At 45.6% G+C, this 24,831-nt stretch overlaps 1 protein-coding gene across 1 annotated transcript in view; it reads left to right on the forward strand.

Annotated features, from left to right (window-relative positions):
- Positions 1 to 17,014, forward strand: part of GORASP2 (golgi reassembly stacking protein 2) — a 39,825-nt gene extending 22,811 nt beyond the window's left edge. Inside the window, exons 3-10 of the mRNA XM_037139535.2 lie at positions 1,128 to 1,331; positions 1,798 to 1,884; positions 2,616 to 2,746; positions 6,447 to 6,579; positions 8,090 to 8,213; positions 12,396 to 12,482; positions 13,581 to 13,691; positions 15,882 to 17,014. Of these exons, the coding sequence (XP_036995430.2) occupies positions 1,128 to 1,331; positions 1,798 to 1,884; positions 2,616 to 2,746; positions 6,447 to 6,579; positions 8,090 to 8,213; positions 12,396 to 12,482; positions 13,581 to 13,691; positions 15,882 to 16,222 (1,218 nt within the window). The 3' untranslated portion in view covers positions 16,223 to 17,014. The remainder of the gene's footprint in view (positions 1 to 1,127; positions 1,332 to 1,797; positions 1,885 to 2,615; positions 2,747 to 6,446; positions 6,580 to 8,089; positions 8,214 to 12,395; positions 12,483 to 13,580; positions 13,692 to 15,881) is intronic.
- The last annotated feature ends 7,817 nt before the right edge of the window (positions 17,015 to 24,831 follow it).

Below are 24,831 nucleotides of genomic sequence, written 5' to 3' on the forward strand. Positions count from 1 at the left end.
TAGAGCATAGTCCAATATGCCAAGATTGCAGGTTCAATCCCTGGTCAGGGCACATACAAGAATCAGCCTATGAATGCATCAATAAAGTGGGACAACAAATTAATGTCTCTTTCTCTCTCTCTGTCTTTTTTTCTCTTTCTCAAATGAATTAAAAAAAAAGAAATGTTAGTAAACATACGAAAATGTCAATAATAAAATACCTAACATTCCAGTGATTATTTTAAGAGAATAAAATCACTGGAGACTTTTACTTCATATGTTAAATATTTAAATTTTTTAAGCAGAAAGAAATAATTAAAATGAAAATGTTCGCCTTTTAAAAAATGTCAGACTTTTTTAGGTTATTGACAAATGCATTAGTAATACTCTCAAACAGAAACTTGTCAGTTTCTCAAAGCTGGTGAGTTTTCTTACATATGTAAAGTTACTAGAACTAGAAAGAAAGGTATGTTCTAAAACTGCAGAATTAAAACCACTTTTTGTAAGTTGCTTTCAGTTTACTTGTAGTAAAGTCCTGCAGGAAGGAAATTATATAATTTCAGCAAAGGAAATTCTCGCGACAGTGGCTACTTGGCTGGCTTATTTTTTTTTCACAACAGTATTTTTATCATTTACCAGCATCTCCTACATGGCCTTTATTCATTTATGTAATGAAATATTTAACATACTGCTTCCATTTTCTTTTCCTGCCTGTTTCAAATAAATAAGTGTATATTTATGAGTAGAATCCAAAATTAAACTTCAGTGCCAGTAAATGTTTTAGATTTTAAAACCAACGTCATACCAATCCTGTTAGTCATATGACTTCCCACGGTGTATTTTGGGGTTTCTTTCTTTCTTTGTCACTGAAGCCCTAGATCACCTCAACTCATGCTGGGTTGGAATTCGCACAGTCTCTAGTCAGCTGTTTGAAAAAAGTCAGAAGTTGTTACTAACATGAGTTGTTCTTAATGTCTTAACATTCTTTTAGTTGGAGGAACATTTGAATGTTTATAAAAGCTTTGTCATTGGATGCTTTGTGTCGATTGTTAGTATTACTCCAATAAGGCCATACATAGGTGGCTTAATTTAAAATAGTTACCATTAAATTTTTATTTATTGAGAAAAACAATTTTATGTGTTCACAGAATAAAGACAATGATACTCTTAAAGATCTACTGAAAGCAAATGTCGAAAAGCCTGTAAAAATGCTTATCTACAGTAGTAAAACACTGGAGCTGCGAGAGACCTCAGTCACACCAAGTAACCTGTGGGGTGGCCAGGGCTTGTTGGGAGTGAGCATTCGTTTCTGCAGCTTTGATGGGGCAAATGAAAACGTTTGGCACGTGTTGGTAGGTATCAACCCCGAGCTGTTACTTGCAGTTGAAGAAGCAGTGTAGAAAGGTGTCCTAAGAGTGGTTGTCTCCAGTTTGGTGAGATTGTAGGGGTGGAGATATTAGTCTGTCTTTAGTACTTAAAAATCAGAATTCATTGCTGTTAAAGTAAGGATAATTTTTTTAAAGCATGAGGAAGAGAAGCAAATATAGATGCCTAAGAACTATTTTTATAATAATTTTTCTATTATAGGAAGAAATGTTAAAGCAGATAGCCATAGAAACATTTCGAATATTTATTAAATATGATTTTTAAGCTTGGAAGATTTAAAAATGTATATCCTATAGTTTCAGACATTGGCTTTATCAAGACAGTTGCAAATATAGGGTTTTTTAATTACTGTAATTAAGGATCGTGAACTGTAAACTTTGGAAGATTATTTTACATCCATTAATTTTGGGGGGTGTGTCTGTGTCATCCCAGGAAGTGGAACCAAATTCTCCTGCAGCACTGGCAGGTCTTAGACCTCACAGTGATTATATCATTGGAGCAGATACTGTCATGAATGAGGTAATCAGTGTTTTTATTAATAATGAAAATTATATAACATTTTCTTATTAACGTGTATGTTCAGAAGTATACTTGCATACTTTACATTTAGAGTTGAAATTTAGATGTTTGCTGGTAAAGCTAGCTTATGCCTAAGGGTGTTGAACAGCGCATGGGGGGGGGGTCTTATTAGGTGTAGCTGTGAAGGAAAACGCCCATGCGTAGCAGTTGCACAGATTTTGTGTTTGGTGTACAAAAATTGCTTATGTACCTCAGCACTAAGTCAGATCCTCATTTTGGTTATTAATTTCATTTTCTCTTCTTCTTTTTAAGGTAACAAAATCAGCTCTGCTGTACTAGTCAGATCCTGTTCCTTGCCTGTTAGCTAGTGGGAACACATATTGCTAAGAGAGAAAATAAGGTGACCAGCTAACCAGATATAGAGCAGGAGCAGAATATAGAGAATTTAGCTGTAGAAGAGTTTTACTAAAACTGCTGACTAGGTCTTATGGAACTGGACATAGGCCTTGCACATAGTAAATAGGTAACATACGAAACCTTATTTGGAGTATCAATTTTACAAAATGATTTTGTGTCTAAGGCAGGGTCGACTGTGTGTGTGTGTGTGTGTGTGTGTGTGTGTGTAGTTTTCTTTTATATTTCCAAGTAATTCCGACATTAGGCAGGCTTGAGTCCCACTGTTCTAAAATTCAGTAACGTAAAAATATTTTTCTCCTGTGATGCCTTTGCAGTCCGAAGATCTGTTCAGCCTTATTGAGTCACATGAAGCAAAACCATTGAAACTCTATGTGTATAATACAGACACTGATAACTGCCGAGAAGTGATTATCACACCAAATTCTGCATGGGGTGGAGAGGGCAGGTAAGGCCATTGTTTAGACTAAGTTATGACTAAGTTAAACTTAGATATATTATGAAAATTGATTGTTTTTATTCTGTAACAAGTTAGTGGTTTATTATAAAACTTCTTGAGAAAAGGAAAGTATTGATCTAGAATATTAAACCAAATACTTAATTTTTTTTATTTTAGAGAGTAAAATACCGATTTATTCTTGCACTTATTTAAGCATTCACTGATGGATTCTTGTATGTGCCCTGAACAGTAATTGAACCCTCAAGCTTGCCTTATCGAGACGATGCTCTGACCAACGGAGCTGCCCAGCCCTAGCCCCTATTTTAAAGCACATATTTAGGGAGATGGGTATATATACTATAGCTCTTTTCTTTACTGCTCTAAGAGCTAACAGCCTTATTTGGTTTTGTTGTTATTTTAATAAAAACAGTTCAATTTTATTTTATTTTCCTAATTCCCTTCCCCAGCAATGGAACAATATAACTTTCTCTAGCTGCTGGGAAAATTTCTTAGACTTTGTGGAAACTGTTGGCTTTCAGAAATAGGCTAATTTCAACCAAAAGTTTGTAACAACAATAAAATGCACTTAGAAAGAGGATTAAGCCAAGCAGGTAAATCAGTTTTCTGGGGCTGTTTATCAAGTCAATTCCCTAATTTCAAAAAGTCAGACCAAAACAAAACAAGCTGATTTGCATTGCTTTTTTAGGTCTTTCAGCTGTTGTTTAAATTGTACAAAATTTTCACTATTTTGAAAGTCCTAAGAGCCTTTTTTTACTTTGTGGAATTATTGAACATAAGTCATGATTATAGGAAAGCCAAGAGTTTGTAAACTTTCAAGTGTTCTATAAAAGTTCTGGCATTTGCTGGGAAAAGGATGGCTTAGACTTAGTTGATACAGGCAAACAAAGCCTCTGTTTACTCACATACCTTTACCCACACTGCCTGAGATTCTACAGCCGAACATGCATTGCCACCAGCATGCTAAGTTGTTGCAGTTTGAGAAAATGAGATAGAGGCATTTTAAGAGTCTGGCGTGTCTGAGGCAGTACTTTTGATGAAGTCACCATTGTCCGTTGTCCATGTTTATAACCACAGAAACATGATCCTCTCAAGGCATTCAAAGTCAACTAATTTCAGATGGACTGCTTCATAAACTAAATTTGCAGAGAAATTTACAGAGAAACTGCTATATTCATTAAAATGACAAATTTTCAGAGAAACTGCTGTACTTATTAGAATGGCAAATTTTCAATTTACAAAAGAAACTGATAGTTTCTCCAGTTAGAACACTAACATTCCAGATTTAGTATTGGGTTGGCCAAAACATCTGTTATGTTTTTTCATAAAATAAAAAACACATCTTTCATTTTCACCAATAACTTTATTGATTTGGATACTTTGAGTGTCATCTGTCTCCCACTATTGGCTTCTAGTGGGTAGAGGCCAAGGGTGCCTCTAAGCATCATCCAACACATAACACAACTCCACAGCAAAGAATTATTTAGCCAAAATGTCAGTTGTGCCAAGAAACTTTGCAGACCACTTTTGACACATTCAATCAGTCACAGCAACTTCTCCATACACTGCATTAATCTTTTTTTGAGGTTCAGTTGCATTTTTACCTTAAAGGAATAAAGCATAATATATCAAAAATGTTGTGTATCTTCTTCATCTTCAGCATTAAAATGGCTGCGCAAAGATTCACCAGTTTTGGTGCATTTGTTTTAAATGCACATTGATACGACAGCTGTCACAGTACAAGCTAACAAACTGTTTTCAAATGACATTAAAGACAACTAAGCACTACTAGAGCCATCCTACAGAAAAAAACCATAATGGACTTTTTGGCCAACCCAATACCACAAGAGTGCTTGGTGAGCCTGGAATCAGAGTGCCAGGAGGAAGTTCTGCAGGTTGTGAAGTCATTGCTGGTTCTTTAATTTTTAATTACACTGCTACATTCTTGTTCTTGGAGCCCTTCTTTTCTAGTCTTTGGCAGTTATTCCTCTTCTTTTGGAAGACCTTTGTCCTTCTGACGTGGTTTAGTACCATTGATCAGCCACTGCGGATCAGGCACATACAGACCACTTTCCTGAGCCTGCCCTCATTTGGCATATGTCTGCCTCTGGTTTTCATTCCTTCCTTAGAGGCTGACCACGTGTTTTTCATTTGTGCATATTTCTTTTAGTTTTCATTCTTGGGTGAGTTTGCAGAAGGTCTTGCTGTTGCCTCAATGCCTCTCTACTACCAATTAATTATTAAGAGGCACCATGTTTTAAAATATAGTACCTCTGAGAGGCTATCATTGATCAGTATAAACTTTTTTTTTTTGCCTTGAGTTTTATTTATTTTTTTTATTTTATTTTTTTATAATAAATTTTATTTAGTTACTTTTCAAGTACATTTTTTAATCTATTTCTCCCATCCCACCCCCCGCCCTGTTGATCAGTATAAACTTAATCTTCCTTTCTTCCTCCAAATTTATTTGAGACCCAGTTCAGTAAGAAGTGCAGTTTTGATGGTAGAAGGGAGGAAAAGTGATAGAAGAAGGAACAAGTAATTTTTTGATATGAAGCATCATTGGAAAATCGGATTTGGATAAGGAAGAGCTGACGTTTGTCTCTGCCTGCCCTTTCAGCCTACGTGTCTCTGCGTGGCCTACACAGACAGCGTCAGGTAGTTTGGGAAATAAAAGCAACCATGGTAGAAACATGGTCGGAACCTGTGATGGGCCTTAAAAGCCATGGTCAGGAATGTGTATGTACTCTGGGCAGTGGTGTCCTATCAGTGGGGCTTCCTTGGTTCCTGTCAGTAGAGCCCAGCTGTCACTGTTGTAAACAGACATGAGTTTATTGTGGAATCACTCATATAATCAAAGAAACAACTGAAGAATCAGACTTGGAAAGGACAGGATTCAGAACAACTCTAGGGATTTAGAGAGGAAGGACTAACTGACAATTTCATCAGTATTCTATTGAAGGGACGAGCCGTTTTTGTTTTTCTGTGGCTCCCAAGATTTGTAATCATGGGCAAGAGAGTCAGTTGGCCTGGCTTTCGTCATTAGCCACTCCTTAGTCTGGGCAGAAGAGGCCCCATGGTTGGCAAAGAAATAATTCTCCAAAGAAAAGAAGGAAAAGGAAATATTGGTAGGCCGACAGACTATGGAAAGAAGCAGTGTGATCATATTATTTAAAAGATGGCCTCTGGTGATAGTAGGAGGATGAATTAGAAGGAATCTGGATTAATTTGGATTGATTTGTGTCAGGGTCTGAAACTGAACTCTGAGATGTGTAAACAACATCATCATACAGAAGTACTTGGAGATCTTCCGTGGAAAGACTGTGTCATTCATTCAGCAAATAATTGTTCAGTGTCTGCCATGCACCAGGAGCTGTCAAGGCTTAAACAAAACAAGGTCTCTGTCCTCAAGAACCTTAACATGTTATTAGGGGAGACAAAAATAAATAACTGTGCAGTGTGTTAGATGGTGATGAGGGCTTGGAGCAAAATAAAGGAGAGTGAGGGTAGTTAGTGGCCATGGTGGAGAGAAGGGTGCTGTTTCACGAAAGAGTGGCCAGAGGAGACCTCTGATAAGATGACATATTTAAAAGAATGGAAGTTTGTTTTTATATTTTAAAAAATCAATGAAATGCAAGCTAATATTGATAAATCATATTAAGTCAGTATTTAAAAAAATATTTTTTCATAGCCTAGGGTGTGGCATTGGATATGGTTATTTGCATCGAATACCTACACGCCCCTTTGAAGAAGGAAAGAAAATTTCACTTCCAGGACAGATGACTGGTACACCTATTACTCCCCTTAAAGATGGGTTTACGGAGGTAAGATAACTTACTACCTGGTTATATCATAAAGTTTTCACCAAAGTGAGTCCAGTGTTGGTGTGTGTGGTGGTTGCACTAATTGAGATAGGGCAGATGATGAGTTAAGTATTGACCATGTTGAATTAGGATATCCTACAAGTCTGGATTTTAAGGAAGCGGACAAGGCTAGTGATAAGGGATTTGGAAATCATCAGCAAAGAGAAGGCAGTTTAACCCAGTGAGTGTTGATAAAAGTTGTCAACGGGTTGGCCCGAGGTAGGCCAAAGGACTGAAGTTGGAATCTTGAACATTTCTAGTATTTAAATGGATGGGCAGAGGAAGGGGACCCAGCAAAGGAATCTTGGGAGAAGTCCCAGAGGAGAGCGAAGTTTCAGGACAAAGGGAGAAGGAAGGTAAATGGGGCATGATAAAGTGAAGATACGGTGCTTACTACTTCAAGAAACTTAACTGGGAAAGCAAAGAATGTTAGTTGTGTGGGAACTACCACAGGACCAAAATGAAGCTTTTTCAGAAATAAGAGATATTTGCACAGGACTAAAAGCTTTTAGAATGTTTCTATGCAGACTTCACAGGATGGTTAACTCTTGTCTGCATGACTAAATCAAAATCAAACATCCAAAAAGAAAATACTACAGTTGCAAAGAAAGGGCTGTAACCACTGTCATTTTATGGTACACGGTGTGACCGTCCCTGATTCTAGAGGAAGTGACAGGAGCTGTGAATAAATACAACCTCTGCTCCCTCCTCATCCCCACCACTGGTTCATGGCCAGAGCCAGTGTAGTTATGAGTTCAAACTCCTCTGACCGTATCTGCTCCCCTAACCAGATGAGCCTGTGTGGGCAGTCCGAAGGCCAGAGGGCGAAGTGGCGGCTAGAGCAAAGGGTCAGTATACAAGTCATGTTGAAATGTGCCAGAGGGCACTGGAGCTGGCAGAAAATACTCAGGTGAAACCACCACACACACACACACACCCCATCTGTAGAGACTCCATGTGGACTCGCTCATTTTCTCGTGCTGGAAGGTGGAGATCTGGCTGCCACATTTATTCATTGATGAGAAACTTACAGGGAATTTATCATGGTTTTCAGACTTCCAGATGATTTCTTCCATGAGCAATGAAAGTTAAAAACAAAAACTGGCCGAGAATTTAGAGAAGAGGAAAGCAGTGATGTTACAAGGGTTGAGTAAAGTGATTTTCGGATGGGCAGGGAGGGAGGAGGAGAGAGTAGAATCTCCTCCTCGTGTGGAAGTAGCTAGAACAGGGTGTGTGGCAGGTGAGATGCCGTGTGTCAAGAAACGAAGCGATGGAGTGGGCAGAGGTTTGCAGTGCCTGGTCCTTGGCGTGTATCAAAATTAGGAAGGAGTGTCTGAAGGCGGAGTGCCTGGTGAAAACTTTTGATAGCTAGTATATGGTCAAAAAAATATAGGACTGATGAGAGCCAATTTTTGTACTTTGCTTTAAGTAAATGTGAGTGGGTTTTTTTTTTTCTTTCTTTTTTTGGAAGGTCCAGCTGTCCTCGGTGAATCCCCCGTCTTTGTCACCACCAGGAACTACAGAAATTGAACAGGGTCTGTCTGGACTTTCTATCAGCTCAACTCCACCAGCTGTCAGTAATGTTCTCAGTACAGGTATATAGAAAAGTTTATTTCGTTTTTCAAGTTTGCTTTGTTTCACATGATACTCTTTTCTATCTTTCACTGTGCTCAGCATTGGCAGGCCCTGCCTGCATGTGAAAGTTAGAACCGAATCACTGGGCACTTTACACACCGGGCAAGCATTTAAACCTTTCCACATATTTCAGACTTTGGGCTTCTCTTCATATTGCACAAGTTGCAGTCAAGACTCTACCTTTAAATTTTGTTTAATTGCTCTGTTTACTCAACAAATGTTTGTGTATCTCCTAGGTGGTAGACACTGGGGACACAAAAGTGAGCAGGATGCCGTTCTTTCATGGGGCTCAGTCTTGTACAGAAAACATGTGTCTATCTCCTTTTCTTTATCCCTTGTTCTATTTCTTTTAATTCTTTTAACAGCTTTATCAATATCTAATTCATATACCATCTATTTCACCCATTTAAAGTGTACCTACAGTTCAGTGGGGTGTTTTAGTATATTTGCAGAGTTGTGTAATCCTCACTTCAGTCAATTTGAGAACATTTTGTTACCCCAGAAGAAACCCTGTGCCCATTATCAGTCACTCCGTGTTTTTGCCCTGAGCCCCTGGGCCTAGGCAATTACTAATCCACTGTCTAGGGACTTGCTTGCTGTAGGCATTTTGCGTGTGTAGTGTTCTGTTCCTGGCTTCTTTCACTTTGAATAATGATTTTAAGGTTCATGCATGCCATAACATATATTAATGCTTCATCCCTTTTTCATTCCTTTTTATGGCTAAATACTGTTTCATTGGATGGATATTTCACATTTTGTTTACCTATTCATCAGTTGAGGTACACTTTTTGGTTATTATGCTGCTATGAATATTTGTGTTCACGTTTTTTTATGTGAACACATTACCACTTTTCTTGATTATATATATAGGTGTGGCATTGCTTGATCACATAATATGACGTTTTGGGAGGTTTTTTTAGATTTTATTTATTTTTAGAGGGGAAGGGAGGGAGAGAAACATCAGTGTGTGGTTGTCTCTCGCACACCCCCTACCAGGGACCTGGCCTGCAACCCAGGCATGTGTCTTAACCAGGAATCAAACTAGTGACCCCTTGCTTCACAGTCCGGCACTCAATCCACTGAGCCACACCAGCCAGGGCACATGATATAACTCTTAACTTGGTTTGTTGGTAGTTTATTTTTCTCTTTCCTTTTTTAAAATCTTTTGTTTTTCTGGTTTTCTTTCTTCATAATAAAGAGTATATTATGTATTCAAATTTTAAGTGAGTTAAATACTGACATGGTTTAGTTTCATTCCATTAATACTTTTCATTCTTGAGCCTTTTAAACTGTTTATATCCAAGATTAGCTTACATGCCCCTTTGTTCTGGCCTGGACTTAAAACAGCCCATTGAGCCCTGACTAGTGTGGCTCAGTTGGTTGGGCATTGTCCCGCCAAACAGAAAAGTCAGCAGTTCAGTTCCCAGTCAGGGCACATGCCTGGGTTGCATGTTCCATCCTTAGTCAGGGCATGTATGAACGGCAGCCAGTCGATGTTTCCTTCTCTCTCTTTCTTCCTCCTTTCTCCTCTTTCTTATAAAGAAATAAAAATAAACAAAATGAAAATAAAACAGCCCACCAAGATACACTTAAGGTCAATAGTATACTCTGGAGTTGGTCCCCTAGGTTCAAATTCCAGCTTCTGGGGGAATTTTTGTTTTATTTTCCAAAGATATATTTTTCTAGATGAAACTTTACATTTTAATGTTTTGTAATTCAAAATTTTAGATGTACTCAAAAATAGGCAGAATAGTTTAATGAACCCCCACTATCCAGCGTCACTGAATATCGGTGTGGAGGCCTGTCGCCGACCCTTGCTCTTCCTGACTGTTTCTCCGGCTTTACTGAGGTGCCACACACGGCACAGTCGACGCGCCGTGTGCGTGTGGCCCAGTGCCGGGGCCGTCATCCGCATCGAGTCTAGGTACAGTTAGGGAGGAGTTTAAAGTGTATTTCATTCAAACAGTGTTTTATGATACTACGACTTGTCTCTTACATCCCATCAACTGCTCCCGTCATTGATCCTGAACAGACTTAGCAGAGGTGGGTCGGGTGCTCCCAGGGCAGCAGCCGTACCTGTCTGAGTAGCTCTTACCTGCTTCGGAGTGTGTGTCCCACCACCTGTGAGCGCCCTTCTCATTTAGGGCCAGCTGATGTCTCTCTTCGAATCCCAGTTTCTTTCTGACTTTTTACATCTTCCCTTACTGCATTGTAGTTATACTTGTGTTGTCCTATAAGCATATGCACTGAAATCCTTGACCTTATTATTACACTACAGAGAAATGGCTCCTGAAATATTAAAAGAAAGAAATTTAAATGAAGCAGTAATTGCTCAAAGGAGACTTGAGAGATACAATTTTCATTTTACGTCAGTTTAAAAATACTCAAATGTTCTAGCATCATGGCATGTGAAAATTTGCTTTTTGATAGGCACTTATTTTTTGTCTTTGCTTTTAATTATATTGCTGCAAAGTAGCCCAAACAGTAACTGTAGAAATAAGTACATGGTTTTAAAAATAACTACTTTGTGGATTGATCATTTTTATTTAAAAAAATTTTTAAAGATCTTATTTATTCATTTTTTAGAGAGAGGGGAAGGGAGGAAGAGAGGGAGAGAAACATCAGTGTGTGGTTGCCTCTCATGCGCCCCCTACTGGGGACCTGGCCTACAACCCAGGCATGTGTTCTAACTGGGAATTGAACCAGCAGCCCTTTGGTTCACAGGCTGGCACTCAGTCCACTGAACCACACCAGCCAGAGCAAGATTGGTAATTTTTAGATTATGAGTTTTAGAAAATGAATGTATCATTTGAAATGGTATTAGTCATTGTGGCCTTTTTGGTACACCACACACACATACACTTCCTGAGTACCTTCATTGCTCAGTTTCTCAGCAGAGAACTTAACGCCATTTTACATTCTATGTATTTTACTGGTTTGATATTTGTCTCCTTTCCTTTCCCTGCCCTTCATTAGAATGTGAGTTTCCTGAATGTCGTGATTCCTATTTTCTTTATGCTGTGAAGTGCCTCAGGGTCTAGGACAATGTCTGACATATAATAGGTGCCCCCCAAAACTTCAGGCGGGTGAACACACCAGCCAGTCATCCAACGCCTTTGAGAATCTGATAAAAGCAAAGAGTCCTCTTCTACTTTCACATGCCTCCAGTTTCTGCAGGGAAGTAAACACATGAATAAATAAATACCTGAACACGGTTCCTTCATACTCTCGGGCACAGTTTATTCCTGCTACTACTGTATTTAAGCAGATCTCTATAAGACAAAGTCTAGAATCCATGTGCAGTATTACTCTTGTTTTGACATCAGCAAAACCGCCCTACGAGTAGCTGATGGCCTTTCTTGGACGTCATTATATAGTCACTTGTACATGAAGAACGTAACCTCCTCAAGCTAACGTCAGTGAGAGTGGGAATGTACTAGACTTCAAACTGTCACAGAACCTACGGTCGAAAGGAAATGGAGATTTGGGAGGCCGGGTTATTCTCTCCATCTCTGGCGGGTCCCCTGCTCTGTTGGCCCTTCCGGTCGCCTGCACCACTCCCCTCCTCCAGGAGGAGGGAGCCGTTGCCAGAGTGAGGAGTGCGCGGAAGTCCCGTTCCTCAGAGGCCGGCGTTCCCTGTTTCACGGGGCACGTTCCTTGCGCCCTTCCCTCAGCCCTGAGTCCCATGGTTTTTTAGTCCAGGAGTCCAGTGGAGATCGGCTAGAATCCTTTTTTTCTCCCCTCCCCTCCCTTCCCCTCCCTTTCTTTCCCTTCCTTCCTTTCTTTCTTTCTATTGTAGAATACTTGTGTTTTATTTACAAATCTTAAACAGTTTTCTAATCTAACCCTGCTTAGGTCAAGTATAAAACTCTCATCCAGTGAGCTTGGCTGGGATGCGCTGCAGAGCCTTCTGCCCTCTCGGCCTAGGCTGTTAGCAGCTTTTGTTAGGGGCGGTGGGCAGAGTAGATAAACCAGCTGTGACGCACAGTGACACAGCCAGAAACCAACTGAATGACATCTCACTGAGTGAAGACCTGGCCACTGGAGGAGAGGGGAGACTGAGCACTGTCTTAATGTAGGCTGTTTATTCTTTGTCAGCTGAGTTTGTTGTCAATTCTTAAAATACTGTGCTTTTATTTTAGGTGTACCAACAGTACCGTTATTGCCACCACAAGTAAACCAGTCCCTCACTTCTGTGCCATCAATGAGTCCAGCCACTACATTGCCAGGTAAGCAGCAGGAGACTAGAGGTGTGTGTGCAGTAACAACGTCACTGACATTTTGCATCTTAAAAAACAATGAAAAAAACCTATATGATGACTTTTTATGCCTTTTGGTCTCATTTTCACCTCTGTAACTTTGTAATAAAGGAGAGCAAGAGGTAACTAGCTGTTAGTCACCAGCTAGTTAGCTGCTGAGCCTTGTGCTCCTTACCCATGGCCAACTTACTCGCTCCCACCCCCCGCCCCCACCTGCCTCCCCCACCCCACCCCCTTACGCCGCAGGAGGCCGGAGTAAGGCGTGTGCGGAAGTTCCCTTCTTCGGCACTTCTTAGTCGGGGCTTCCTAGTAATTGTTCGTGTGAACACACGTTGCGCCCTAGAGGACACACGCCTTATTTGGGTCTTTAGGAGCTCGAACATCAGGTTTTGGTTTATTTCTCTTACTGTTTCCAGTGAAAACCACGTTCCTTTATCCTGCAAATAATCGAATATTATTTCAGTGATCAAATATACTTGCATTGTGAGAGACTGTAATTGTATGGCTAAAAATGTTGTCGCACAGACATACGAAGCCATAACTTGCTAAGCCTGTGTGTGCACCACAGACACAGTGATAGAACAGGTGTAACAAAATGTCAGCATTTGGGGAAGCTGAGTGAGAAGCTGTGTGTGGGGATTCTTTATATCAACCAATTTTTGTAACTCTGAGATTATTTCAGAATTTAAAAAAGATGGCGGGTGGAAAAGCCAGAGAGTCTGGAAACTCAGGCAACAAAGAAAAATTCAGTTCCATTCACTAGCACACTTGCTGGGAGAACTGGGCCCTTTCCCGAGACACTCGGGCTTCCTCATTCTTGCTCTGGGGTTTAGAAGTGTTTGCGTTTGTCTTATCCCTCACCCACGCAGCCATCTAATCACTTAGCTCTAGAAAGACCTCTTGCTTCAGTGAGATTCTGTTGTTAATGTTGTTATAACACAAAGCTGCCACGTAGTAAGTGGACTTGTGGTTTTCTCTCTTCCAGTGGGTAGTACTTTTTTCAACACCCAAGGCTTGAATGTTTTCCCCAGGGAAACTGGTTTACCCTTGTTTTCACCTTCTCCTCAGGTCTGATGCCTTTACCAGCAGGACTGCCGAACCTGCCCGCCCTTCCGAACCTCAACCTCCCCGCGCCGCACCTCTTGCCCGGCGTCAACCTCCCGGAACTCGTGAACCCGGGTATGTCTCCCACGTCGCCTTCCTAGGGCTTCGGTAAAAAGCTCTATCCAGGAGAGCCAGTCCTCCATTTCAGTTCTTTTTCTGGAAAAGGCAGTTAAGTTTAATAAACTTCAGCTGCTTCAAATCAATATTAATCTATTTTATTTAAAAAGCTTTAAAAATAAGCCCTGGCTTGTGTAGCTCAGTGGATTGAGTGTGGGCCTGCAAACCAAAGGATTACGGTTCAATTCCCAGTCAGGGCACATGCGTGGGCTGTGGGCCAGTTCCCAGCAGGGGACTCATGAAAGGCAACCACACATTGATGTTTCTCTCCCTCTCTCCTTCCCTTCCCCTCTAAAGATAAATAAATAAAATCTTTAAAAAAATGAATAAGTAAGTAAAAATAAAAAGCTTTGAAAATAAGAGGAAGAAGTGTATGTTTGCGGTTCTCCTCTGCCCGGCCCCCTCTCCCCCTCCTTCCCCGGCCCCCTGACAGCACAAGCCCCATAAAGGGCAGTTGCAGAAACAGAGCAGGTGTGTGCGTCGCACGCTGTCACTGCGAGAGTGCACGGCGTGTCCACCCAGCGGGGTTGGTGCATGTCCCCGTGCTGCCTGCACGGCCCCGGGCCCCAGCCCCCAGCCACAGGCCCGGACACTGGCGCCCTGGCTCAGCTGCGTGGCTTCTTCACACACACACCTGTTATTTAATGTGTAGTCTTCACTGTTAGCATGTTTTATAATAAAAACTGGGAGGTTCTAGCTGCAGATAGTGAAGTGAGCAGCTTAACATTCACAGTGCTTCAACTCCGATTTCATGCACTGATTGAAGCAGCAGAGTGTCCCACTAGTTTGCTCTTCCAGTTCCCGATCACCCAGGTCGCCTTTGACTGTGAGATGGCCACGTGTCAGGGCTGACTGTTCATTGCTGTCAGCGCTAATGCTTTCTGTCTTAGCGCTCCCTTTGTCTTTTCTTCTGTGTCCTGTATTCCTGGCTTTTTCCTCCGCCCTTTCCCCAAACTGACAGACTCTGAGTGGCTTGACCAGCCCTGTGGTTGCCCTAGGCCTGTCGTACAACCTGCCTTCTTTGTTTCTTAAAGAAGTAAAGCTCCTGCCCCGCCGGTCTGGCTCAGGTGGTGGGGCTTTTTTCCAAAAAGCAAAGGGCCATGGGTCGAATTCCAGTCCGGGCACACGCCTGGGTTGTGGGTTCTGTCCCCGGTGGGGGTGAGTACTAGATGCAGGCAGCTGATGGATGTTTCTCTCACTTACTTTCTCCATTCTCCATCCCCTCCCCTTTTAAAGTTAATTAATTAAAATCTTTTTTTTTTTAGTAACTTCTTTTCCTTTATTATGTATTTTCAAGTCATCACAATAAATCCACCAAGTATAAATAGTTGTCCTCAATCTTGGGGCTTGAGCAGAGGCTGGGTGCTAATGCTGAGGCCAGTGCAGGGGCCCCGTGGCAAAGCCCCCTGCACAGGCCTCCCCCAAGGGCTGGCCTCTGTGCCTGTGCTGGGGGAGCGGGGTTCTGTCCCACACTCAGGGCGGCTGCTGTCTGTCCCCACTGGGAGACTCGTGTCTCCCCTGAGCTGGGCTGCGTCGCACGGAGCCCGGTGTCTGGGAGCCCAGAGGCCTGGAACCTTTCCTCCTGTGCCAGCTGCTCTTACAGTGAATCGTGGGCAGGCAAAAAAGTAGGTTTACAGTTGTGACCATGTGGAACACAGTTTATTCTTTCTTTTTTTAATATTTTATTTATTTATCTTTAGAGGGGAAGGGAAGGAGAGATGGAGAGATATCAATGTATGGTTGCCTCTCGTACATCCCCTGCTGGGAACTGGCCTGCAGGGAACCGGCCTGCAACCCAGGCATGTGCCCTGACTGGGAATGGAACCGCGATTGTCTGGTTCGCAGGCCCGCGCTCAATCCACTGAGCTGCACCGGCCAGGGCTGAAACACAGTTTATTCTTATGTTATTATTTATTCATTGTTGTATTATTTTCCGTGTGAACAACTATAAACCTACTTTTGCCCCCCCCCCCCCCGTGTTTAACTCTGTCCCGACCTCCAACTGAGGACTAGTGGAGGCTGTGATTTGTGCTGTCTCTCCTCTGCCTCAGTTTCCTTGATGAAATGCAAATAAAAATAGTCATGTGACGATGACTGCTGCTCTTTCAGTGGTGGGTGGATGCGTGACACGTGCCGTTTGTGTCCTAGGTTTGCCGCCACTTCCTCCCTTGCCTTCCCGAAACTTGCCCGGCCTCGCAGCTCTGCCCGCGACGTCCGAGTTCCTCCCGTCGTTCCCTCTGGTTCCAGAGGCCTCTTCTGCAGCAGGCCCGGGGGAGCTGCTGGCCTCCCTCCCGCCCACCAGCAGCCCACCCTCTGACCCCGTCACGACCACTGCAAGGGCAGACGCTGCCTCAGCACTCACCCTGGATGTGACGCTCCCAACTTCCAAGGTCCCCGTCGCCGTTGAGGACAGAGTCAGCGAATCCGCCCTAGCCAGCGAGAAGCCTGCTTCCGCAGTGACGGATGCAAATGCCTCTGAGTCACCTTAACTTGGAACCATCTTCGGAGTTGGCACAGTGTACTTACTTAACCACAGAAGCAAGTCTGGAAATGCGAACTGTCATTAATTTCATATTAGTTTGTACCGTATCTGTAGGCGTCCTGTAAATAATTCTAAGGGGAAACAAGCAAGAGGAGTCGGGATTGTGTTCTGCCAAGTCAGGGTGGGCTCACGGGCCGGGAGGGAAATGTCAGCAAGTGCTTTGATTTGAAAACAACCAAAAAGACTCGCAAGGCTGGCCTGCTGCCAGGTCTCCACTGCCGTTCTGGGGGGTGTGCATCTTGGGAAAGGTGGTGACAGGGTGTCTGCTGGGTCCCTGTCCCTCTGCTGCTTCTCTGTAAGGAAAAAATATTTTCTGCCTAGTACTCCCATGGAACATTTCTTGTATTTTATAAATCGTTTGTGAGAATGCAGACCCGCTCACTAAACCATGAAGGGAAGACATTTTCCTTTTTGTCTCCGTGAGTCATGTATCTCTCTGAAGGTTTACACAAAAATTCCAACTAAAGATGTTTGTTAAAGTTACACAGTGTGCACTATTAATTGAACATGTTTCTATTCAGCCTATACACAGATCCTTGTTTTGAGCTCTCAGAATTACTCAGACAACATTTTGTAACTGCTGCTGTCGCTTTATACATCCACCATAAAATGGCATTTAAAAAGAAAAAAAAGGAGGGGTCGCACAGTTTTAAAACGAAAGGTGGCGCTTTGTGGCCACTTAAAATATTACAGCTACACTGGGAAGGCATAGACACAGCAATAAATCACAGCAACTGGACTTTTCTTCTGGTGGTCTGTTCACACCCCCGCTCCGGGGCCAGTGCGTGCGCCGCTGCAGTGTGATGGTCACGTGTCTGCTCTCCTGAGTGTTCTGAAAGGTGGTAAGTGAAGAATTGACTTATTGAATGCAATTAAATGTGTACTGTATCTCTTCTTAAGTAAGTCAGAAGAAGCCCATTGGTTATCAGCTGGGTACTAGCATGAACGTGGCCGCTAGAGCAGCACTTGAACTCCGACCACTCGGCTGCAAACCGGAGCTACCAGCTCTGTCCCGGAGCTTCAGGAGGCCCAGTGCCAGCCCATTTTTAGAATATGTCCATTTCTGGATCCAGGTTTATATGTAAAACAGTAAAAAAAAGGCTCCAGCTGTGATCAAGCACCTTCTGTTTGCACTATAAATATTTCTAGAAAGTTCTCTCAGTTAATCCTGTTTCTTGAAAAAGAGCTTACAGGTAGGGAAAACATTCACAAGTATATTAAATGTTAATTTTATTTACTCTCCTGGACAGGAAAAGTTGAAGTTGTTGTTACTTTCTAAAAGATGCTCATGTTAAATTTGTGTATGAGGTACCTTAGTGGAAAGCAAGTAATTTTTTAAGATTTTCAAAATGACATTTTATGGCAGCTCCTCCAGTGCAGTCCTTGTGAACTCTTGGGAGGTCACGGTTCTCCGCTGATGGTGGTGACAGCCCTGGCCCATCTTCCCAGGAAAACGTCAGTAAGCACATGGACAGCACCGCGTTCTGGGGAGGGCGGGCCTGCTGAGCGGGGGCTCGCTTGGAAGGTGGGCCCAGACCTGGCTCATTGGATCGTCGCTTATTTTACATAGTCTCCGCTTCTTTCAAAAACACCAGTTTTGGTGTTTATTGTGGACATCACATCAGTACCAGGGGCTAGAAATGTGATGTAAAAAATAGTGCCCCTACACGAAGCCACTCACTGGCCTTGTAGGGGGACAGCCTGCGGGTCAGCCCTCCGGGCACTCCAGGGCCGGCCGCTGCGGTGAGGGCCACTCACAGGCAGCATTACCCTTGGACCCGTGCATCACTCAGCTTGGCCCGAGTTCACATAGGAGGCAGGAGGCAGTGATGGGGGAGGACATTAGTTCGGAGTGGGCTGTTACCACAACAATTCTCAAAATGGTAGTGGCTTAAACAGAACGTTTGTCTCTTCTGTCCCAGTGTTTGGAGGTAGCCCATCTGAGGGGCCCGGCTGCTGCGATGGCAGAGGCCTGGCGCTCACCCTGTAGTTCTGCCCGGTGTGGTTTCTATTTCCAAGGTCATCACGTGGATCCAGATGGCAGCCGGAGCCCCAGCCATGCCATTCTCGTTCCAGCCAGAAGAGGGAGTCACGTCCCCCTTCCTTTGAGGACCATCCAGAAAAGTTTCACAGCACTTGGCCTTACTTCTGGTCTTTTAAAAAAGATTTTATTTTTATCTATTTTTAGAAAGAAGAGAGAGGGAGAAAAACATCAGTGTGTGGTTGCCTATGGTGTGCCCCCCACTTGGGGACCTGGCCTGCAACCCAGGCATGTCTCTGACTGGGAATCGAACCAGCAACCCTTTGGTTTGCAGGCCGGCACTCAGTCCACTGAGCCCCCACAGCCAGGGCTGCAAAGTGAAGTCTATTCTGCCATGTGCCTCACCATTGCTAAGGATGAAGAACAGAAACTAATGTGACCGGAAGGGCCTGAGTGCCCAGTTGGGGAGTTGGGGCTTTGTCTTACAAACAGAAGTTACCGGAAGTGGATTTCGTGGGACACAAGCTCAGATCCACACTTGAGAAAGCCTCTCCAGCTTTCTGTGTGGAGCCTGGAGGAGGCAGCAGCCCCTCTAGGGCACAGGTGGCAAACATGAGGCCCGCGGGCTGAGCCTGGCCCTCCACCTTGTCTTATCCTGCCGGGAGCTTGTTTCTACCCAGCGGCAGCACTGAGCTCCTTGCCCATAGTTAAGGAGCAGTTATATTTATACAGTCCCAAAATTACATTTGTGCCTTTGAAGGCTACCTCGAGGCTGCTGTGCCCCCCCCCCCCCCGCCGTGAAAATGAGTTTGACATCCTGCTCTAGGGGCAGCCAGCCCCGAAATGAGCAAAAAGGGGAAGAGCTTCGAGGCAGATAAAAGACCAGAGAAAAGGCCACTCTGGTAGCTAAGACAGTGATGACTTTGCCTTTCCCCTTTGATTTTCGTTCCTGTTTTACTAAATGTGCCTACCTTTAAACAGCGTGGTTTAGCTCATTTCCTGAAAACTGAAAAAGTAAAGTGGAAGGGACCTCCTCATTTGTGAGACACCAACTGATGTTCAGGAATGACTCTTCCTCGGCCTGAAGGTGAAGGCCTCCCCTCCAGTTATCTGACCACCCGGCAAACCTTCAGTCCGGGCTGCAGATTTGAATCACCTCAGTTAGCACATGGAGTGCTGGGCCCTTGGAGTGTTGAAAAGCTTCCCAGGGGGTGAGAGCCACTAAACAAATGTTTCTCTCCCTCATTGAACCTGCCCCTCCCAGGCTGCAATTAGCAGCTGGCTCAGCACCTCCTCCCAGGTGGCAGTTGAGTCAGGCTGCTCCATAACTTGGGGAGGTAATAAGACAACAGAGAAATCATTGTTTACTAAGACGCTTTTCACCACTTAGCAAAGTGCATACATTAGGAGAGTGAGCTTTTTGTCACTGATACTTTTGGTATGTGATCTAGGAAGAACAATTTCGGTGTTGCTAAGCAACTCACTCCCTTACAGGCCTTGGGACCACCCCCAGGCTGGCATCACCCTGGTCGCTGGGGGGAGACAGAGGGAGACGCTGCTCTTCTCAAGGATGCCGCCAGTGGCTCTGCGTGCCTCCCACTGTGCAAGGCTGGGACAGAGCTCAGGCCTGTTAAAGGGCAGCTGACACCCTGGCTGGGTGGCTCAGTGGGTTGATCACCAGCCTGTGACCCAAAAGGCTGACAGTTCAATTCCTGGTCAGGGCACATGCCTGGGGTGCAGGTTCAGTCTCCGGTCGGGGCATGAGAGAGAGGCAACCAATCAATGTTGCTCTTTCACATTGATGTTTCTCTCCCTTTTTCTCCTTTCCTTCCCCTCTCTAAAAATGAATCAATAAAGATAAAAGTCCCAGTGACAACACTGGGTCTTCAGTTCCACAAGGAAAGAGGTGACCCCTTGAGCCTACACCGCCCAATCTGCCACACTGGTTTCTGCCACCTGCCTGGCCCGGCCCACAGGCATCTCAGTCTGCTGTGTCTGGAGTATAATCCCAGTAGGGATGGGTGGGGAAAAGGAGGCTTCAAAAAGTTGGAGGGTCCAGAGCCCAGGGAATCTAGGATCAGAAAACAAGATCTTTTCTGGACTTCCTTATTTTAGATCCACGAATCATGGTAGAATGGGCTCTAAAGGGCCACAGAATTTGAAGCAGTCACTTAAGCTATAAACCTGGGGGAGAAATAGTTCTCTGGACAACGACTGGGTCAGTGACAGGAGTGTGGGTCTTACCCTCTTCCTAAAGCCAATTCTGAGGCCCCAACCCCATTATGTGAATACCAACTCTGTTTGAATTTATCCTTCTGTTTTTAGGCATCAAGGAGCAGGTAATAAGAGGTCCTGAACACCTGAGTGGCCTTCTTGCCCTCCACAGCCCAGTAGAGGGAAGCGCTGCCTTTGCACTGGAATTACGGTGGTTGGGGCAGGGCCACGGGATCTCTCGTTCTTCTCTTACATGTTTGTGTATTGCCAGAATCTTAAAAAACAGATTTGAATTACTTTTCAGTCAACAAAAGCATTTGGGTTGTTTCCATGTAGGGGAGAAATGGGATACTTACGGGCCCAGGACTGCTGCACCTGCCGGGGCGGGGGTTGCTGCTGTGAACAGCGGCATTTGTAAAGGAGCACGGGACTGGTTGTAGACGGAGGGAGCTCTCTACTGAGAAATCCTAACAATGGCCCTAAATTAGAATTGTTGAATTTGCCTCACTAAACTGCAGATCACAACAGTGCCAGCCTGCGTGTGTTTGTAAATCACTTTGCCCAGAAATGTCCCTGCGTGGTTCAGACAGCGGTACTGAGTGGAGGGGCCCAGAGACACAATGGCAGGAGTCCACGTTGTCTCTAGACGTTGTTTTGGCATTCAGATCTCCAGAAATACTGTTAGGTACATGAAGTATACGGATCTGTATTAGGCCGATAGTATGACCTGAGGGAGGGAAAAAACCCACTGGGGGTTTGTCCCCCTGGTGTTGCTGTGCTCCAGGTGGGGGCAGGTGAGGACGACTGTGGCAAGGAGGCGGAGAGAGGAGGGAAGTGGGGCAGGGCCCCTGGGCAGGCGCAGGTTCTAGACTTGGATGTGTGGTCTCACGTCGCCGAATGTGGTACACGGAGAAAATTCTGTTTTCTAATTTCAGTGTATTTGACATGGATTTAACAATGTATTTAACCTGTGTATTTAACTTGGATTAAAAACGAAAACGTTTGCTTTGGATGAGGCTAAGTACCTTTCTTTAGAAATAAACTTCAGTGAGAGAAAAGAATCAATTTAAAGAAAAGTATCATTTGACAGCAGGTGCCAGGTACCCAGCGGAGCGAGTTGCCCGAGCCTCCCGGGCCATCCCCGCAGGTGGCACTGATTACCTTCACTTAACAGACGAGAAACCTCCTCCAGTTCACACAGCAGGAAAGCTTTGGGCCGGGACCTGCCTCCAGGTAGTTCTGCCGGTCCCAAGCCTCAGTCCTGTCCCTACATGGCGGGCGGCCGCGGTACCCAGCATCGACTTTCACCCCGAGAATCCGGTTCTCACCACCGCCCTTGTGCGGAGGGGAGGGAACCCGGCCGGGGCGGACTTCCGAGCCGGGCCTGCAGTGCACGCCGCGGCCACCAGGTGGCAGCCAGAGCCCGGGAAAGCTGCGCCCCGTCGGAGGCCGCGGGGTCTCCAGGCCGGCCTTGCAGGGCCCCTGGGCGGGGCTGGGGCGTCGCGGGAGCAGCCCCAAGAATGGGGGAGCTTTCTGTTCTTTGGAAAATGTCTCTGGGATTTAGTCTCCTGCTTCCCTTCCACTGCACCTGTAGCTGGGTGGGGAGGATGCAGCGAAGCCTGGGTGCATTCACCAAAAGGATTCCCTTTTCAGCACCGTTTTAAATTAAATATATCATAAACATGAGGATTAAGATAAAGATGAAAAGCCTTTCAGGTGTCTGTGAACCCTTCGGGAACTTCCAGAAACACCAGAAATCTAAGTGCCTGGTGAGGGAGGTGCAGGTGTCTTGCTTCCCGCCATTCCCAGCCCACACCAGCCCTACCCTCCTGCTCCGGCTCCTCAACCCACTGGCTTCCCCCTGAGTTCAGAGCTTTGCTGTGACCGCTGTGACCCTCACAATCTCCCACCGCCCGACGACCCTGAGGTCAGGCCAAACTCTAGGCCTGGCCCTGGGTTGGGCGCTTCTGCCGCTCTCAGATCTGCAAGGCGAGTATCCCTGCTTCACCCACCGACAGGTCCGATCCCACCTAAATGGGGCAGCTGGGCTTGGCCCCAGGTGCCTCTAGACGCGAAGGCACCCCACCACAGTGCTTCTACATTGGCAGCTTAGAAGCCAGTGCTATGAGTGTGCGGGCAGAACAGCGCGGAGCAGGTCGGGGAAGGCTCTCCTGGGGAGGTGATGGCGGGGCTTTGAAGGACGGACAGGGGCTCTCTCGGGCAGTCGCAGCGGAACGAGCGTTGCAGACGGAGGGACGGCGTCCACAACGACATGAAGGTGTGTAGCACACAGTGTTTTCTGGCTCCGGGAAGTGCTCTGGGCGCCTGGAATGTGGAGTGGGATGTAAGGTCGCGCAGAGCTGCAGCTGGAGGCCGGGAGGCCACGCCATGGGAGGCCTTGGGGCGCCATGCCCAGGAGCCTCAGACCGGACCATCCAGAGGGGGTTGCTTTGTTTGGGGCCGAGGAGTAAAGATCTTGCCTTTTACAAAGGTCAGGGATTTCAAAATCCTTCCTTTTGGTAAGCAGATAGCCTTTTGAAAATGAACTATGTGGTACATAGACTTAAAAACCAGAGCAAGGTGCAGTTGCTGGCGGCTGCCCTTTGACCGGGAGGGAAAGTTGCAGCATCCTGGAGGAAGGCGTCCACAGTGGCCCCAGAGCCGGCAGCTTGGGGAGAAACTTTATGATCTCATCCTATCCCCAAAGAAAGATAAGCCCAGAGAAAGTGTGGTGGTGCCCCAGGTCTCCTGCCTCCCAATCCACCTCATTGCCACCCTGCAAGGCCCTGCTCCAGGTGTGGCTGGTGAAGAATTGAAGGTAATTCCTCCCTGACTTCAGAGGGCTGTTGAGAGCCCAAGGCCAGAGAGGTGAGACAGCTGTGTCTTCCCCAGCCCCTCTGCAGCCAAGGCAACCCTTCCCACCTGGGCTGGGGAAAGCAACCCACAGACCAGTGCGTCTCAGCCCTGACTGCTTTTTAAAAAATACCAATCCCTAGGGAGGAGGGAAAGCAGCTTGGGAGACTTGCGATACCTCCCTCAATTAATAATTTTGTAAATAAAGATAGTAAAATCCATTAAATGACACTCCCGCAAGCTCACAGCTGGGGGCAGAGCTGGGCCTGGTGCCCAGGTGGAACTAGGCGCCGTTCATTGTTCTTTCAGCGTGACTGCAACCTGTGCCACGTGGGGAAGGGGCAGGTGGAGGGCGGAGAGGTCAGTGTCAGGTCCGTGAGTGCTTGTAGGGGACGCTGTGAACGCGAACCAGAGATAAAAGTACCCTCGTTTGATCAGCATTTAAAATGCCACCGTTTCAACAATAAGACGGCACGGTCGTCAGGTCTCTTAGTGCGTGAAAAGAACCCAACTTGAACCAGCCTAGTTTAACGCTGGCCCTGTAATGGCGGGGCCTGGGGCCGCTCGTGCAGTTGGAGAGGAGCCTCGCGCTGGGATGCAGCGCCCCCTGCTGGCGGCTTCCTGCCCCTGCGGACAGGCGGAGAAGTGGACTCAGACTAGGACTCCGAGTGGGCGACTCAGGTGAGAAGGGGCCACGGTGTGACATTCGAGGAGGTTACATCCGTCTATCCTCATCATGGTGGCAGGGCCCATGGTTTATAATGGTGTCTGAAGCGCCTAGCACATGCCTAGCTCAGAACAGGCACTTAACCTCTGCGGAATGATTTGGCCGTGAGGATCTGTCCTCACCTAGCTGGAGTCGAGTGATGAGACCCAGACCGGAGTGAGGCCACGTGGGGGGGTGGGTGCTACGATACAGCACCACGGGCAGTGGCGTGCCTGAGATTGCCTGCCTCTGTCCCACAGTGTCCCTCTTTAGCCCAGAGACCCTCAACAGGGGAAGAGCATTCATTCCCCTCGCAAGGGCATGAGAGCTGTCGGGGGAGGGGGGGATCACAGTGTGTCTCCAGGTGTGCTGAACGTGACCCAGAGAGACTAACGGGCGAGGGCTGTTCACACCTGTCGCCCTGCCTCCAATACCCAGGTCACACACAGGCTTTGTATCCTCTCATTCACCACCTAAGCGGGGGGTGGGGGAGTTAAAAAACAATGGTTTTTGTTACATATTTGGTTGATTGGTTGGTTGGTTTTTAGATTAGGGGATCTTAGCTTTCTTGCTCAAGAGTAAACAGTACAATAAGCTATGGACAGTAATTGAGTCTAAAGAGCGTCTTTAGCCCTGGCTGGTGTGGCTCAGTGGATCGAGTGCTGGCCTGTGCACATGGCTGCTTTGATTCACAGTGGGGGCAGCTGGTGCCTGGGTTGTGGGCCAGGTCCCCAGTTGGGGGCATGTGGAAGGCAACTGATTGATGTCTCTCTTGCACATTGCTGTTTCTCGTCTCTCCCTC

This window comes from Artibeus jamaicensis, unplaced genomic scaffold (genome assembly GCF_021234435.1).
Source record: "Artibeus jamaicensis isolate MK-2021 breed Jamaican fruit bat unplaced genomic scaffold, CSHL_Jam_final contig_391, whole genome shotgun sequence".
NCBI classification, from domain to species: Eukaryota; Metazoa; Chordata; class Mammalia; order Chiroptera; family Phyllostomidae; genus Artibeus; species Artibeus jamaicensis.